Raw genomic sequence first — 19,338 nt, 5'->3', positions numbered from 1 at the left:
TTTCATAATGCTATTCCCTATTGTTTCTTCTCCTACCCGACTATGCCATAGTCTCCTTTACTGGATCTCCATCAAAGTCATGGCCACTAACTGCATGGTTGTCCCCCAAAGGCTTTCTTGGGCTCTGTTTTCTTTCTCTACATTTTCTCAATTGGTGAAAGTTGGGGTGAGAGAGAGGGAAGAATTAAAGGTCACCCAGGGCTTTTGAACCTAAGTAATTGGGAAGACGATGATATCATGAACAGAAACGAGGAAGGACAAATGGGATTAAGGGAAAGATAATAAGTTGAGTTTTAGACAGGCTGAGTAAGATGTCCAATAGGCATTTGTCAATATAGGACCCGGATTCATGGGGAAGATTAGGGATGGACAGACTTAAGTTCAATTAAACAATCATTCATATAGAGGTAAAAATTGAACCTACTAGATTAAATGAGGTAACGACAGAGAAAAAAAAGACCTAGAGCAGATCTTCAGGGAGTACCCATATTTACAGGGGAGGAGAAAGATAAACCAGAGAGCAAGATGGAGTAGTCATGCAAATAAGAGAAAAACCAAGAAAAAGAGGAGGGTTACAGAAACCAAAGGAGGATATAGTATCCAAGAGAAAGGCGAGGTCAACAGTGTCAAAAGTTACAGGAAGGTAAAGAACAAGGGGAGGGTAGCTAGCAGGCACAGTGGATAGAGTGCCAGGCCTGGAATCGGGAAGACCTGAATTCAAATTTGGCCTCAGACACTTACTAGCTGTGTGACCCCGGGCAAGTCACTTAACACTTTTTGCCTCAGTTTCCTCATCTGTAAAATGAGCTGGAGAAGGAAATGGTAAACCACTCCAGTATCTTTGCCAAGAGTACTGCAAGTGGGGTTACAAAGGCATGGACACAACCAAAACAACTGAACAACAATAAAAAAAAATAACAAAAACCAAGGAAAATTTAAAGAAGGTCATTCTATTTACCAGTTAAGAGATCACTGGTAGCTTTGAAAAGCACAATTACAGTACAGCGCTGTGGTTGGAAGCCACACTGTAGGGGACTGAGATGTAGGTAGTGAGAAACTGCTACTAACTAGCTATGAAACTTTAGGCAAATCATTTAACATCTCTGGGCCTCACTTTTCTCATCTGCAAAAAGATATAGCTAACTTAGATAGTTTTAAAAGTACCTTTCAGCTCTAAAATTCAACAACATATAATCAATCAAGAGAGGCTTTATACACCTCAGATAACCTCAATGAAATGAGCAAATGAGGCCTCCTACTAAGATCTCTTAAATGCAAGGTAAATTTATCAGTTATAGGCCAGGACCCCTACCAAGAAGACACAAGAAGTTACCCTAAATTGTTTTTACCGGTCCAGGATTTGCTGAGAACAGTGAACAGTACACAGAGCAGTCAGCTGCAAAATGACAACAATTCCTTCTAATGTCTGAATGATGGGGTTTTCCATACTATTTTGCTCAAGTAGAATGAGAAGAGATTCAGCTTTCTTGATCAGTGCATTCCACAACATGTTCTTTTCATTCATGTCCACATGCTTAATTCTATAATTAATAATAATTATTTCAGAATACTTTCATTCAAGTAGAAATCCAGTTAAAAAATTTAAACATAAAAATATAAAGTGTTTAATACTAAAATCTATATACTAAACTAGGTTTACAGAAAATGGTCTAGTATTTGTCTTAATGTTGCTGAAATGAAATAATCCTAGCTGATGTTGAATTTCATAAATTACTAGTCTATAATGTCATAGCTTTAAGTAGTTTGAAAAGAAAAATTAAATAAGAGACATGGGAAGATTGGTACAACCATTGTAACTATGTGTATACAAATTAATTAATTCCAATCTTATAGTATGTATGAATGCAAAAGCATTCCTTTAACAAAGTTCAGGCAAAACAAATTAGATATATTTAAGTTTTATGAAAAACAAGCATTTCAGTTAAAGTGCTAATGATTCTCTACCAATGTACTAAACCCAAACAGAATTACAGCCTTACTCTTCTGCCTGTCCTGCTGAGTTAGAGAAATGTTTTGATGATAAACTTAGTCGCTGTCTTTTTCGTGGTATTCCACCACCACAGCTGCTCCATTCATCATTAAAAGGAATATCTTGCTGGGTTTCACATTGGAACTGCTCAAAGATTTCGATACTTTCAAGCTTTAATGCTGCATAAAGTGAGCCCAACAAATACTGGAAAACAAGTTAAGAAAGTCTATTAGCAACCATATTTACACTGATCAAAAATATAAAAGGGAGGAGAAAAAATAAAAAGACCAGATATGTTACATATTTCTCAATAAAGTTAACACATTTCCCAAGATATTAATCAGTCATATCTCTATCAATATATCTATGGCAGTTCTTTATTTTTTATAATTTTTGTTAAAAACTATATTCCCTCTCAATAACCATGGCATCTTTCTTCCTCAAAATGACATAAAGATAAATTCTAACAGGGAATTACACAATTACTTCCACAGGGAAAACCCAGCTGGGTTTTAACAAAATGATCTATAGAGAAAAAAAATCAACGTAATGCCTGTTTAATCATACTTTTTTTTTTTTGCTAAACTCTCAAAGTCAAACATATTTGTTTGCCATGACTTGCATGCCATGTTTGCATAAGAAATACTTGATAAAATGCTATCCCACTTCCAGAGAGACCTGATGAACTCTGAATGCAAACTGCAGTATAATTTTCTCACTTAGTTTTTCAATACAGCTAACATGGAAATATGTTTTACATGATTTCACATTGATAACATATTGTTTGCCTTCTCAGTGAGTAGGGAAGGAGTGGAAGGGAGGGAGAGAATCTGGAACTCAAAATTGAAAAACAAAAGAATGTCAAAAATAAATAATGAATAAAGGGGGGGAAGATACACTTTATTAATCTATTTATTTACTTAATGTTGGTATCGTATCATCTTATCTACTTTCTATTAGCAATTTCAATCTTCTAAGAGGGCAGGGTCTCTGAAACTGATGACTGAGCCAGCCTTTCATTAACAATACAAAAAATTAATTTACCCCATGCAAACCAATTTTTACAGATTAGTCTAAGCAAGCACAGGGTCTCCTTTCAAAACTGTATTTTAATTACCTAATTAGTGAACCAAGTCCTCTAAAATCACAAAAAAAAAATACATTATGTACACAGATACACAGCAGTGAGGTAGGCTGCATCAAGGAAAATAATACCTAGTCATGGCTCTGCATTTGGGGTATTTCTGAAAAATAAACTTCCCTTACTAACACAACATACACAAATAAATCACCAAAGTACATACAGCAAACGACAAAGGTACACATCCACCAAATAACATTCAAAATTACCCACCTCTCCTTCCACCTGAGCTCCAAGTGTATCCACAAAAACTCTACAAATGCTGCTTACGTAGGTTTTCCTGATCTGTAAGGCAGATTCATACCCTGCTGGCACGAATCTAAGGAAATATTGCAGCAAGTGGCACAAAGCAGATTTCAGCAATTCAGACTTAAGCTTCACAAGTGCCCCTGCTTCAAACAGGAGCCAGAGTCTCTCCAGTAACATACTCAAATACACAGGCTCCATATTTCTATGAGCCTCTGCTTCAAAGGGGAACATCAACGTCATCAACTGTGATAAGGGTTCTTCATAAAGTTTTAGTTGATCTGCATCCATTTCTACAACACTTTTTAGCAAGTCAAAAAATGAGCTGAAAAAAGTGTTTGCTGATTGTTCCGGTAGCCCTCCAAGTTCAAAAAGCCTGGTCAGAAGACAAATTGCTAAGGCCTTAACGTTAGGACTGCCATACTTTAGCAGAGAACAGCCTATGCCCCAAAGTAAAAGTTCCTGTCTTCTAAAAAACACAATGGCAATAATGTCATTGAGAATTGTTAATAACGCAGCTTCAATAAACTCTACATTTTGCACGCTCAGTAACTGCAGAGGAGCAGACTGCAAATATCCCACGCGTTTATCTAGGTTACTTAAAAATCTGTTCACTATCACTGGCCATTCTATGGTTTGTCCCATCTCATTTCTTTTGTGAAGATAAATAAGATCCTCAAAAAGATGTAATAATTCTCTTGTTAGCACCCCAAAAATTGCTGAACTCTTGCTTTTATAAAGAAACAACAACGAGCAGATGACTTCACAGATGTTCTTGTGTAACAGATGACAGGATGGAGTCGCAGCAATTCGAAAAAGTCTTGTCATAATCCAGTGACTGAATTCTTTAAGTTAAAAAAAAAAGTATTAACAACATAAACGCATCATAAATATGTCACAACTACAAATTTATTTGCTAAGTGGCAATGAATGCTTAATAGTTTATTAACAAGTGTCTACATTTCCTACGCATAGTTAAGGATATAATTAATAAATCAAACAAATCAGAAAAATGTAGAGTAAAAGAAATTATTATATAACCATATTTGAATTATAACGGACTAAAGCATATGAACCCTAGTTCAGGTCTGAACTTTACTAATAAAATCCTAACTATTCTCTCTGATTCCAGTCTCTACCCGCTCCAATCTATCCTTCTCAAACATTCTTCTGTTCAAAAAACTTCAGTGGATTCCCACTGTCTAATGAATAACATAGAAACCTAGCTTGACATTCAAATTTGATATTCAAGCTTTCGTGGGATACGATAAAGGTACACCTGGAACAGGGAATAGCTTGAGCAAAGACATGGATGGGAAAATGTCTACATTTAGGGATAACAAATAATATAGTTTCATTTGATCATAAATGCATGAAGAGAAGTAATGTAAGATGAAGCCTAAGAGATAGACAAAAGTCATGTCGTAGGAGTACTTGAATTCCAGCTAAAGAATTTCCACTTTATTCAATGAACAACAGAACTAATGGCATTTGTGCAAAGAAGTGAAAAAATAAGACCTATGCACCAGGAAGTGCAATTTGTAAGTAGGCTCTCTCAACATTGAGAGATTTGTAAAAAGGTTAGTGCAACAATCTGAGGAACAAGAAAAGAAAGACTGAACTAGGGTTGTGGCAGTTGGGACAGATTTGAGAAGATGGACTTGAGAAATATTTGAAAAACAAAACTAATGTGACTCAGCCACCCACTCAGTGTATAAGACGAAAGGCTATTTTCAAATAACTTACTTGCAACTGAACCATTAGAATACAATCTATTCATAAGCTGAGTAACATGGGTATAAATCTAGTTGTAACAACAAAACTTACATATCAAACAGAACGACTGGGCTCTCTTCTGGTTGATACATTTTAAGAAGGATGCTGATAAATTGGAGAGCATCTAGAAAGGGATGAGCAGGAGGGTGAAAGGTGTGGAGAACATGCCATGTGAGTACTGGTTGAAAACATGGCAGTTAGCTTAGAGAAAGGAATTCTTACGGGGCATGTAATAGTATTCAATCGTAGCTTCTATTAAAGCTTAAAACAGCACTAAGGCTTTTGGAACACTTTGTACTTGCAGAGCTCGTATGTGCAAGAGATTAGACTTGGGATCCTCAGCCTCAGAGGGTAGAATGAGGAGCAAAAGGTTGCAGAGGCAGATTAAAGCTCGATGTAAGGAAAAAAATTCGTAACAAATTCAAAAGTCAAATAAGCTGCTGCTGGAGAAAGTGATTCCATATTACTAGAGAAATCTCTGAGCCAAATTGTTGGTAGGTTTTAAGACTACTTTTCAAGGATATTGTAGAGAATTCTGTTCAGATATGGATTGAATCAGGTGATCTCTGATATCCCTCCCTACTCCGAGATTTTTTGATCTTACGTTTCTAAGTGTCAGTGGAGGTTATTGGGAAGGTGAAGCTCAAGGACATGAAGCCCTCTGACAAAAGTAAAAAACACTCAAAGTACCTGGCATGTAGCTTAACCCTTCATTTAGCCAGCGAGGGGACCAACAAAGGGTAAAGAGGATCAGGGAAAAACAAACGTTAAAAATCAAGCCGGACAAAGAATTAGAAACATGGGTTGAATCAGGTATTCTCTGATATCCTTCTGACATGTTTTGATCTTTTAAGTGTCAATGAAGGTTATTAGGAAAATTAAGCTCAAGGACATGAAAGAAATCTGATAAAACTAAAAGCACTCAAAAGTGCGTATCATATAGCTTAACCCTTCATTTAGGCACCAAGGGAACCAACACAGTAAAAAGGGTCAGGCAGAAGGAAGCATTAAAAATCAATATGGATAAAGAATTAGAAGCAGGTGCCTATCAGTTAGGTTAAGAGCTAAACAATGTGGTTCATGAATATAACAGGATATGACTGCAAAATAAGAAACAATATGAAGAATTCATAGAATCATGGGAAGACATATAAACTGATTCAGGGTAAAGAAAGAATCAGGAGAACAACACATGCAATCACCACAACAACATAAACATAAAAAAACCAATGAAATGAAACTTGAAGTTGTGTAATTAGAATGACCAAGAATCGCCCTGGAGAGGAACTGAAAAATAAATGAATGAATGAATGAATGAATGAATGGTATCCTCCTCCCACTCTGTAAAGGTGGGGGAAGATTTGGTTTTGTAACAGTGCTGCTATTATCAGACACAGTTGGTAAGTTAACTGATTTCGCTAAAATGCTTTTTCTGTCTCTTTAAAATCTTAGTTTTGGGGCAGCTAGGTGGCACAGTGAGTAGCACACTGGCCCTGGAGTCAGGAGGACCTGAGTTCAAATCCGATCTCAGACACTTGACACACTAGCTGTGTGACCTTGGGCAAGTCACTTAACCCCAATTGCCCTGCCAAAAAGCAAAAAAAATAAAATAAAATAAAATAAAATCTTAGTTGCACAGGCAAGAGTGGAAGTAGGGATATATTCAGAAACAAGTGTACTATAAATTTCTTTTTTAAAAATCAAGCTGTTAGTGTCATGAAGAGAGGAATGAAGAAAATATTCTATTCCAACTATCATATCAAATGATACCCATACTTTACTTTAATTGTATCTTTGTCTGGAAAGTGAGTTCGATGATGGGTAAATGGAACTTAGATTACTTCTGTTATCTATGAAAGTTATTTGGTATATCCTCAATAAAAGGCAAATGTGATAAGGTTTTGCAGTATTCAATCAAACTAACCAATAACTTGCCTTCTGAATTTACGTCAAAATTCCACTGAGTAATTATTTATAGATCTATATGACACATTACAGGAGGCAGAAGAGACTCCATGAAAAACATGGGCAGTTTTACCAAAGTCATTAGACTCACCAAGACAACTATTTTCAGCCTCCTTTTGTTGATGGCTTCCACAGACATTTACAAACATAAGCGGGAAAGATTTCATGATATGCTGGATGAAATCAAGTAGCATCACAGAACTTGGCTGAGAGTCAGTTTTCTTCACAAGTTCTAGAGCAACTAAAAACAATAAAATATTAATTTTTAAAATTAATTCCAAAAACAAATTTTAAACCTTGCCGAGACTTAATGTGAGTTATAAAACCTACTTTAAAACAACTGATAAAATATTTATTTTCTCATACGTGTGACCTATATTGAATTGCTTGCCTTCTTAGGGAGGGTGGGTGGGGAGGGAAGGGGGAGAGAATTTGGAACTCAAAGTTCTAAAAGCAGATGCTCAAAAAAGAAAGTTGTTTTTGCATACAATTGGGAAATAAGATATACAGACAATGGGGTACAGAAATCTACCTTGCCCTACAAGAAAGTAAGGGGAAAGGGAATTGGGGTGACAAAAGAGAGGGTTCACTGGGGAATGGGGCAATCAGAATACATGCCATCTTGGAGTGGGGGAAGGGTAGAAATGGGCAGAAAATTTGTAACTCAAAATCTTGTGGAAATCAATGTTGAAAACTAGAAGTATTAAACAATAAAATATGACAGAAACAGAAAAAAAATGTTTATTTTCTCAATCTCGTTAACATTCCAAGAAATTTCACAAATCATTATAACAAATTGTTAGAAGTTAGACTCTGGATGTTCTGTTTGATAAGACAAAGTCAAGCACCTCTACACAAACTGAGAATCAGCAGAAGAGGTCTTGACCCAGAACATGGACAGCTTTCAAGAAAGCTTAAAATTCATCAAAGAGCCTCTGGGGTGTTTGGAAGAGAGCCTAGGGTCTGGAAGGGGACTGTCCAGGGAGCAGAACTAAGAGGCATCCCCATTCTCCATGGGTAAAAGTTCTGATTCTCACTTAAGTAGCTTGGCAGCGCCCTAGCCAAGGTCTCTGGCTGAGCCAGGAACTGAAGGAAGAGTTAAATGGCTTAGCCATGTGCACAATCCAATAGAAACACTACACTCAGGGGTTTGTGCAGCAGATCAACACAGTCAGCAGACATAATGTACTAGAAGACACCAGGGTCCTGCAAGGCCAAACACGTTAAGTTTCCCCAGTGGTAGACTGGGAGGGGAATTGGGTTATGGTACAATTACAAATTCAGAACAAAGAAGCAATAAATCTAGTGTAGCTAACTTGAACAAATAAAATTACCTTCAAGGAGAGGACTTAAGACAATTGGTAGGCGGCATCAGCTAAGTTATCTTCCAAAAGGGAATGACCTCTTGTAAATATATAAGAGGTATCCACCTCCCACCCCCAGATGTCCTTGACTTCTCTGACCTGACAGGGAGCCCCTAGCTCCATGTGGGCCACTTCCACTTGGAGTCAAAGAACACATCTCAGGAAGCTGCACTCATCATATAGTCTTGTACCACTTCAGCAATCTCTTACACGCATATCCAGACTCAGGAATATGTCTGTCATTAAGCCAACTTTGCACCTTACATAAATCATATCTTCATGTGTATTTCTCATCCCAGCTCCATGACAGAGTTCTGTACTTGCTCCCCCTCCCAACCATGATATGTATTATCTGCCAGTCTATGTGTCTTAAGTTTATGAAGAAATGCCCTAACGTAAAATCTCTTACCATGCTATTCAAGTAAATGACTCTTTTCTAATATAATTGTGTCCTTTGGCAGACCACTGAAAAGAAAAAACTTGGGTGGAGGGCATGTGAGTTAAAATTTTAGAAACTGAAGACTTAAAATACATGTGTTTAGCACAATGTCTGGCACATAGTAGGAGCTCAATAAATGCCTTTGACTGACTGATTATGCTTGAGGCAGTCTCAACCAGCAAGAGTTGGACACAAGGACACTAACTAATAAAAACAGCTCATATCTACAGAGCACTTTAAAGTATTACACAAAACACTTTATTTAAAACACTTCTTTAAGATAAGTTGTACAAATATTGAGTTTTAAAACATCAAAAATGAGGTAATTTACTTCAAACAATTCAAAGAAACTAATCTAGTAAATAAAAAAAATTATGTAGCTTACCAACATTTACATCTGTAAGTATTCGGTCAATAAACTGACACAGAATTTGTCTTGGCTTCTGCACAACGGTGTTATAGTCCTCTGGCCTGGTACTGAAATAAAGTAAAGAATTATTAGATCTTGCAGAGCTCTATAACATTATTTCAAAACAAAGTTCTACACATGTAGTGTGTTTAATTTTTTATTTACCTTAGCCTTATTCCTTTCAAGTTCACATCCTGATCAGACCTCTGAATTCCACTATATTTTAAATGTGGGCCATGGTTCCATGGTCTCCATGGACCTAAACTCTGAAATTCCCATCTAACCATAATTTCCTGTCCTTTCATCTCTCCCTCTAATTTAATCCTTTTAAACCTTACTTTCTTAAAAAAAAACGTAATGTTTTATTAATTCAGTACAACTACTTAAACTTATCTAGTAACCACTTCTATTTAAATTAATTTCAAGAAATAAAATGGCAATATTAACTTTTTTTTTTGCTTTTCTATGTCAGTTGCACCCCCCCCACTTCCCTCTCCCACCCCTGTTACTTATAACAAATATGTATAGTTAAGCAAAATAAACCAACACATTGCCCCATCTGGGAATATCATCTCTTTACCAAGGGGTGAAAGGTATGTCAAACCTACTCTTCATCCTTACTTTAATTTCCAGGCCTTCTATCCTTCTTCATTCTCCTAATCCATCACCCTTGCTCTGGCCTCTTCTCTTCACAGTCTCAACCCAATAATCAGTCAGTTCAATCATCCTCCACAATTTCCTTGTCTTTTTATTCTATAGCCATTCAAACTTTGCCAACATTAAACCTTAGGTTATGCCCACTACATCTTTCTCCTTGATGACTCCATGCAGCTGAATACTACAGAGAAGTCATATAACTGAGGCTATTGGGTACACTCAAAAATCCAATTGTATAACCTCAACCAGGACCTCAAGCCAATAGGGCATATGGTAACTACGATCCCATGATCCAACACAATTGCTTGTTAACCAGAGAAAGCAGCACGCTTGGGCAGAGAATATCATAAAAGGAGTCCTGTTTCTTTGATTTCCCAACCAGAGCACCCAAATTTAACTTATTATAACCTCCAGAGTGATCATGATTTACTAAACTCATTTCCAAAAAAAGGATCCAGAGGCTCATAAATATGGTCCTAAATTTTAGTGTCTTTTGGGGATATCATTATTACCATTGATAGAGAGATCATTCCAAGTCCTGGAAATTATCAGATGACTAGAGATAATAAGAGGAAACAAAGAATTTACTTCCCATCTCTGGGCCTCTATCTCCTTATGTGTTAACAATAAGGCACACCAGATGGTGCAGTGGATAGAACGCTGAGCCTGGAGTCAGGAAAACCTGAGTTCAAATCTGCCTCCAAATAGTAGCTGTGTGACCCTGAGCAAATTATTTAACCTGTCTGCCTCAGTTTCCCGATCCATAAAATGGGGATAATAATAGTACCTACCTCCCTAGGGTGTTGTGAGGATAAAATGAGATAATTTTTTTTATAATGCACTTTGCAAATCTTAACTCACTATATAAATTATAGCTATCACCATTTGTGTTATTATTATGGTTGTTGCCAATAATAAAGACTAAATGTTCTTGCAAACTCTAATAATTCTATGATCCTATGATCAGAGATCAAGTAACTTCTGATAAATTTCACATGAAAGTGCTCTGGAAAAAAGCACTATGAATTTTATCACCAGAAACTATTATTACTGTAGTTATGAAGTTATATACATGTTTTATGATACGGATTCATTCTTAATCATTTTTTGTGTCATGGATTCTTTTAGAAGTCTGATGAAGCCTATGGCTTCCTCAGAATAATGTTTCTAAAATGCATAAAACAAAATATATAGGATTACAAAGGAAACCGTAGGTTAGAGTAAAAATAAAGAGATATATAAATATACACATCTAAATTCAGAACCCAGTTTTAGAACCCTGTTCTAGAGATATGGGGATTAGTCATGACTTGGAAAAATCTACATTCTAAAATACAAACATCAGCGATAGACCAGAAAAGATAATTTTCTTTGTTAGCTTTTTTATTCTGCTAATTCTGAATTCATGTAGGAATAGCAGGACATTTTGACAATCTATTTCAAATAGTTCCTGTTTGATTATAAATTTAATTGTAGTGGGGAGTGCAATTATAGCTCCTATGAAAACTAATTCTATCACTACAAAACCAGTCACTGTCTATTTAAAGCAAAGACTAGAAATTAAGCCCTGAAAGTTTGCACTTGACAATTAGCTCTGGCTTCTAATCTGCATCCCTAGTTTCAACCCACAAATGTTCCACTTCCCTAATTAGAAAGATTGGTATTCCTCTATCTGACCATAACCCCTTCCTATCATTCTACCTCTCCCACATGTTTCACCCTTCCTAACCTGTTTTTCATCCTCACTGATCCTTCCCCCCTTCAGCACTCTCTCATAGCACACATTTGCTCAGTCTTACTTTGATAATAGGCTTTTTTTCCTCAGTAAAGTTGGATGTAAAGTCCTAGGCAGAGAAGATGGGAGAGAGTAATATAAGGAGTTTAAGGAGAGATGAGAAAGTCTGGAATTGCTGACAAGGGGATTATGATACAGTATCAATGAGGAAAGAATAAAAAGATTGCCACATAACAGTGTGGACCCAGTAAAGGTTATAGTATATAAAAGGACACATTTGGCATTATTTCATTTTTCTGCAGCATTATCTTTTTAACTAAAGAAAATATAGTACCCTCTATTTTGCCAATGCATCCTAAGGATCACAGCGTCTTTCCATTTAACTTATAGCTGAAACTTCCTAGGTGTGTGTGGTCCCCCCTCATTAGAATCCTAAGGTTTAGGAATCCTTGGGTTTGTCTTGCTGTTATTTGTGTCCCATGCACAGTGCTTTGCACACAGTTTAATATAAGTGCTTTTTTCACTCAATGAGTATCTCAAGAAGGGCTGCAGAGAAGATGGATGGTACACTTGTTTTGAAGTATAACTCAGTTTGAGGAGTAGTAGGACAAGCGGGCAAGAGTTCAAGGGTAGAGCATGGTGTTTAGTTGAGATGAAACATATGGTCAAAACACTGCAGGAAGGAAAGCAAAACTAGGGCAGGGATGATCAACTGGGAGAAAATTTAGAGGTGGGGAAACTGGCGCTCAGATTGCATTCATTTAACATGAGGAAAGGAAGGGAATAAGCATTTATTAAGCACCTACTATGTGCCAGGCACTGTGTTACGCACTTTTACAAACATTATCTCATTTGATCCTCACAATTCTTGAGAAGTAGGTGCTCCATTTTACAGTTCAAGAAACTGAGGCAAGTAGAAATTAAGTAACTTACCCAGGATCACACAGTTAGGAAGTGTCTGAGCCTTGATTTGAACTCAGGTCTTCCTAATTCCAGGCCTAATGCTCTATCCACTGCACCACCACCTGTCTCTAACAATGAGTATACAATAGCCATTTCAACCCAACACTGTGCTGTTTTTAAAATGAATTCGCTACTGCCATGCTATCTCTTTGAGGCTACTAATTTATATAAAGCTTTAAGGCTTGCAAAGCATATATACATGTATGTATGTATATATACATATATCACATTGTATTACATATATCCTATATCTATTTATGTTGTTTTATACAGATTTATCTATAACAAAATGTGTTAGTAAATGGTTAACAACCAGCTGGGGGGTGGGGGGAGGAGAGGAATGCAGGGCATACTTTTAAAGCTTAATCTTCATTAACATTTCCCCCATCATTTTCTTAACTATAGACAACCACCAAAAATGGAAAGCAAGCCCTGATTTGTAGCATTTGATGATTTCTGAGGTGCAAATGCTCACAATGAAAACTCAGTGCCGGGATCCGGAAGCTGTACAAGCTGGCTCCAACACACACTTGTGTGTGTCCTTGTGCATGCACGCACATGGATGGATGGATGGATGGATAGATACATGCATGGATGGATGGGTAGATATGGAGAAAGACAGACACAGGCATAGACAAAGACATAGATACAGAAAGGGATAGACAGATGGACATGGATAGACAGGCAGACAGACTAGACATACGGACAGACATAGACATAGGGATGGATAGACAGAAAAAGATGGATTCATTGACATAGACAGACACAGAAAGATATAGCTACAGACACACTTAGACGTAGATACAGACATCTACAAAGGCAGAGACGGACAGGTACAAACGCATAGACACACACGCGTACAGATATAGACAGACACAGGTGCAGACGGAAAGACACAAACGCACATTAATACGTGGCTATGTGTACGGACATTTCGCCCAACCTTCATGACAGCCCGACAGATAACTAGTCTTAGCCCTATCTTCCAGACGAGGGGCAGGGAGGAGCCGAGCTTGGCCAAAAGTCAAGCCCAGTTCGGGGGTGCAGGTTGGTCCCCTAGATGTCCTTCCGGGCCCCGCCTCCGCCACTTCCCTTCCCAGGGTCCCCGGGACCCAGGCCTAGAGGTGGCTCGGAAAGGTGGCGATGGACGAGGAGAGAACGAAGAAGGGGCGGGGGGAGGGGGAGAATCTCGGCCGGGCCTGAGGCTGGAGGCGAGGGCGCGGAGGGCTGCGGGTAGGATGAGTGGGGGGGGGGGGGGGGCGCCGGGTGGATGGTCTCTTTGCCCTACCTGCCCAGTTCCCGAAGCGCCGGGATCATAGACGCCATCTCCAAGCCCTGCTCCGCCATGCTGCGGCTAAGCCGCGCCGAGCCGCGGACAGCAACCGGCTCTTTCGGCGTCCCCTCCGCTACCTGAGGCGGGAAACAGGGCAAGCCGAACCGACGGTGCCTCACAGGGCTCAAAACGCCTCAGTAAAAGCCGCTGCGCGCATGCTTGTGTGTGCGCGCGTGCGCACCGCAGCTCTAGTTTGACACTGTCTTGGCCCCCAGCTGGACGGAGTTGGGAATGTATCCTGTAGGATGCGACAGGGAGGATGCTTCAGCTAGAGGGGAAGGAGTTTACATCTGATTTTTGTAAAGCTGAGCGAATCCAAAGCGGTCGCGCCCTTTGCACTAGCGGGTAGCTAGATTATTCAGGGCCCTCTCTGTGCAGCTGCCAATCAAGAGGCGTTTAACCTTTTCTCTGCAACTTTTGGGGATCCTTTCGTTAGGACTGAGGTTCAAATAATCCTTCCTCTATCGCTACCTATAGTGCGAGTCACAGGATCACAGCTTCTCTGACCTTCCGTTTCGTCTGTAAAAATGAGGGGCAGTCAGTCAATAAGCATTTTTTAAGCTCCTGCTAGATGCCAAGCACTGTGATAAGCGCTCTAGAAATAGCCTCAAAGTTCTTTCTAGTCTAACTCCAAGATCTTGATATCCTACATAAGAAGACCTCTCTGGAAGATTTCCACCAGCACAGGGTCCCTCACTCTCCCTCTCCTTCCCCTTAATTCAAAGCAAAAAAAAAAATTGACTTTGATTATAATTATAATTACCCAAAAGGGAACAAGGAAAAAGTGAAGGAATCGGAGTGGAGAGACCTCGATCCAACTCCCCACTTCCTGAATTTACTGTAATCACGGACTAGTCCGTTAAATTCTTTGAGATTCAAATTTCGAGTAGGTAAAATGGGGATCATTGTACCTGTAGAATTCACCTCACAGGGTTGTTATGAGAACCAAATGAGATAATGTATTGTAAACCTTAGAGTACTATAGAAATGTTAGCTATAAGCTATTTTTTATTTTCAAATAAATAGCTGATAAATAAAAAATATTTTAAATACAGGATAGGACAATGTAGTATCTTGTCTGCTGTAATATGGTAGTTGTTTTCATTCTATTATTAAAATAATATTAATACTATTTTACAGTGAAAATCCTATCAACAAAAAACAATTTAGTAGATTAAAAATACGGAAAGTATTTCTGATCTCAGTTTTTTAAAATTTTCACTGAACTAATGACATTAGCTAGTTGGTAACTGTGACATATAGACAAGGAACATGCAATAAACAGTCATTGATTATGTCAAATGATGGTATTATAATAGCAATGTTATAAGACACGGACCACATTTAGTAAGCACTATCTATGTTCAGGATACTGCATTAGGCACTGTAGGAAAGAGGACCTTGCAATCCAGATTAGCTTTTAAGTGAGTAACTAACTAATAAGACACTGAGCCATTCAGTAGTGTAGTAACATATTAATGCCAATGAAAGTGAGTGCAGTTCTGCTTGTTGCATCTCTCCCGACTGCCTGCTGACATGGAAATCTGGATGCCCCCGGGGCATCACAAACTCAGTATGTCCCCAAACCAGAACTCATTATATTGGAACTTCCCTATTTGTGTTGAGGACACTGCTATCTTTTTAGTTATCCATGTTCCCAACCTCTGAGTTATCTCTGACTTCCTCTCTCCCTGATCTTCATATCTGCTCAGACGCTAAGTTTTGTCAATTCTACGACCACGTCTCTCACCTCTATTCCCTTTTCTCCACTTACGCAGTCTCTAATTTAAGTCCTTACTCATCTTTCAGTGGGACAATTGCAATAGCCTCCTAATTGGCCTCTCTGAAGTCTCTTTCCTTTACAAATCATCTTCCAATTAGCTGCCAAATAGATGTTCGTTAAACATAGATCTAACCACACCTCTCTATCACTTCTAGGGGAGAGAGAGAGAGAGAGAGAGAGAGAGAGAGAGAGAGAGAGAGAGAGACAGAGAGAGACAGAGAGAGACAGAGAGAGAGAGAGAGAGACAGAGAGACAGAGAGACAGAGAGAGACAGAGACAGAAAGACAGAGAGAGAGACAGAAAGACAGACAAAGAGAGAGATTTATTAAGTGCTTAATAGATGCCAGCCACTGTGCTAAAAATCCTTATCCTGACAAATAATCAGGAAATCCTGAGTTAAAATCCAGCCTCAGATACATACTAGCTATGTGACCCTGGGCAAATCACTTAACCTCAGTTTCCTCAAATATAAAATAAGAATGATCCTAGCAACTACATCACAGAGACACTGTGAGAATCAAATGAGATGATATGTATAAAGTGGTTAGCACAATGCTCAGTATATAGGCACTATATAAATTCCCATCCCCCCCCCACTTTTAGTGGCCACAACAATCTGACTTCTACCTACCTTTCCAGCCTTATTTCATATATTCCCTTTCAAGCACTCTCAGTTCAACTGGCCTATGAACTGTGTCCATGATATCCCATCTCTTGCCTCCACGTATTTGCTGTATATTTCTCCTTATAAATTATTTAGCTTTTAAGTATTTAGATTAGCTCAAGTATTGCCATGGTCAGACCATATCTGTAGTAATTTCTTTAGTTCTGAGAACTACATTTCAGCAAGGATATTTATATGTTGGAGAGTGTCTAGAGGAGAGCACACAAATGGTAAAGGACCTTAAGTCTACCTAAGATAAGGACTGCTTGAAGGAAATAGCAATGGTGGGGGGCATGGAGAGGGAAGTATTAATATGGTCTTCAAATATTTGGAGAGGGAGTTTGTGGGAAAGGGATCAGACTTGCTCTGGGTGGCCCCAGAAGACTGAATTAGGAGCAATGGTAGAAGATGAACTTCCTAATCATCCAAGCTGTCCAAAGGAGAATAGACTGGGGAGATTTGAAGTTCCCTTCCTCATTGGAGGTCTTTAAGGAGAAGCTGAATGATGACTTATTGTGTGTTGCCACTAAGGTCCCTACTGGCATTAAAATTCTGATCTTTTGACCTCAACATTTGAAGAGATTCTACCTTGGATGCGAACCATGCACTAGATATGCTCCATGGCAGTGACTAGCACCTTGAAAGTAATACAAAGAGGGTCATCAAAGATGTTTCAGTTTTTTCATCTTTCAAAGAATCTTGTATAATTTTGACATGCTGCATAGGAGAAAGCTCAAAAGGAGCCTTTCATGTAGTGCTTTGCTCTATCAAATCAAATGCTTTTTTATTCTTAACAAAAATAAGCACAGTGAAGTCTTGTATTGTCTACAGTTTTTTAATCCACTGTGTGACTATAAAGATGTGGTCTTCTATGGAATATCACTTGCAAAACCCTTTTTTTCCCTTCCAATATCTTCATCAAAGATATTCTCAGTAGATACTTAGACAAATACAGAAACAGATAAGATATAGCTATAGGTGGATATAATTATTATATAGATTTTGTAGAAGTGTGGAAATAGGCATATTGGTTGGTGCTTATTGATGCTTTCTCAATGTGTGATTTTTTTTAAAAGTACTTAATAGCTTCCCTTTTTCAGATATTTTGAGAATTTATCCCCCATGGGCATCGTATCCTCTGTGTGTGCTTTGCCTAACACAGATGATCTTGTCATCTTTGTTTTCTTTAATGTTATTTTGACTTTCTCATGCAACTCATAGGGAACCATGATGCTAGAGACTCTATGTGCAGTGGCATCACTGTCACTGGTGGGGAGTATGATTTGCTATAGAAATATTGACATTTTTTCTATTGTTGGCTATCACTGTCTTCCTTTCAGTTTCATTCTTAAATTCTCTGGGGATAATTTGACTTAGTTAAGTCTCTCACAATTTTTCCATAAGCCCATTTTCCCTTTGAAATGACATCTTATCATTTTCAGCCTTTCTTCTAATTTGGTATTGATTTTTATCTTTGTTCTAACAAGTCAGCTGACTGATTGTATGCCAGCAGCCAATTCAGAAATGACTGTATTGGTAACCTCTTCAATTCAATAAGGGGTTAGTAAGTGCCTAAATTTGTGTCTAAACTGTGCTAGATCCTGGTAATACAAAGACAAAAACAGAACAGTCCTTGTTCTCAAAGATGTTACATTCTACTGAGGAGGTATACGCAGTTAAAAAAATTCAAACATGCAAAATAATTTACAGAGCAACAGAACATTAACAACTGGCAAATTAGGCCTAAATCGTTCTTTGAAGGAAGCTAAACTTAAGCACCTTGAAAATCACTCATCATTTGGCCCCACAGAATTACCAGTGACACAACTACCACGTGTTCATTTACCTCTGCCTCTATTTATTACAGGGGTGTATGGGGTGTTTAGGAAGTACTGGCACCTCTGGCATGAAGGCTTTTAAGCAGCCCTTTTCAGGGCTGCTCATCTGTCTTTGATTGTCCACCTTTCATCCAATTTTCACCTGTAGCTCTAAGAAGCTGTAGCATTCACAGCAGCCACACCCCAGCAAAACCGGGTTGAGGGTAGCCCATAGACTTCAAACCTGTCAGTGAGTTAAGGGGATATCTATCACAAGCATGTGAAGACTTCCCCTGGCAGAATGGGCAGACAAGAATGATTTGTTCCAATGACCATGAAGGCAGCTGAAGCAGATGCTGTGGAGTGCTTAGAGCTTGGTCAGACATTGAAGACGCCAAGGTCATCCACTGCATCCTAGGCCATTGGCAGTCATCCTGACTTTTGTCTTGCCACTGAACCTTAATAACCAGGAGGAAAGAATGAGGCTGATGACTTTGTACAACTCTGCCTCATTTAAATCCAATTCACTCGTAAGTCAAGACATCACCCCACGATGTCACTGCTTTGAAAATTAAGGACAAACAACAACAGAAATCAAATTATAGAATGTTAGAACTGGAAGAGAACTTAGAAGTCACCTAGTCTCAAGTTCCATTTCAGAGCTAAGGAAACTGACATGCAAAGAGCTGAAATAATTTGCCCAAAGTTACACAATAAATGAATGGGATTAGAATGTCTCTTACAATACCTTCCAAAATTAGACCAAAAAAAGCCTACTACACACTGTATAAAAATCATTTGTACCTCAACTCATAGAGAAAGATATAGACAGACAGACACAGACACACACACACACACACACACACAGAGAGAGAGAGAGAGAGAGAGAGAGAGAAAGAGAGAGAGAGGACAGAGTTTTTGGCTGAGTGATCTCTTTGTTTGGGGACTCAGAGCAAAAAAAGGTAGAATTACAGATCCTTTGATGCAACTTCTCAGAACAATGAAGGATCATTTATACTGAAAAACTCATCTAGGCAATGAATCAGTAATAGGGTG

The 19,338-nt window shown here is 38.4% G+C and overlaps 1 protein-coding gene across 1 annotated transcript in view; it reads right to left on the bottom strand.

Annotated features, from left to right (window-relative positions):
• ATR (ATR serine/threonine kinase) overlaps window positions 1–14,091 on the bottom strand; it is a 121,536-nt gene extending 107,445 nt beyond the window's left edge. The window contains exons 1-6 of the mRNA XM_036755385.1: window positions 13,974–14,091; window positions 9,307–9,398; window positions 7,210–7,359; window positions 3,345–4,222; window positions 2,001–2,194; window positions 1,350–1,541 (exon numbers count right to left, since the gene is read on the bottom strand). Of these exons, the coding sequence (XP_036611280.1) occupies window positions 1,350–1,541; window positions 2,001–2,194; window positions 3,345–4,222; window positions 7,210–7,359; window positions 9,307–9,398; window positions 13,974–14,032 (1,565 nt within the window). The 5' untranslated portion in view covers window positions 14,033–14,091. The remainder of the gene's footprint in view (window positions 1–1,349; window positions 1,542–2,000; window positions 2,195–3,344; window positions 4,223–7,209; window positions 7,360–9,306; window positions 9,399–13,973) is intronic.
• Between the last annotated feature and the right edge of the window lie 5,247 nt (window positions 14,092–19,338).

Source organism: Trichosurus vulpecula, chromosome 4 (assembly GCF_011100635.1).
Source record: "Trichosurus vulpecula isolate mTriVul1 chromosome 4, mTriVul1.pri, whole genome shotgun sequence".
Taxonomy (NCBI): domain Eukaryota; kingdom Metazoa; phylum Chordata; class Mammalia; order Diprotodontia; family Phalangeridae; genus Trichosurus; species Trichosurus vulpecula.
This window is presented reverse-complemented; position numbering and strand designations above follow the sequence as displayed.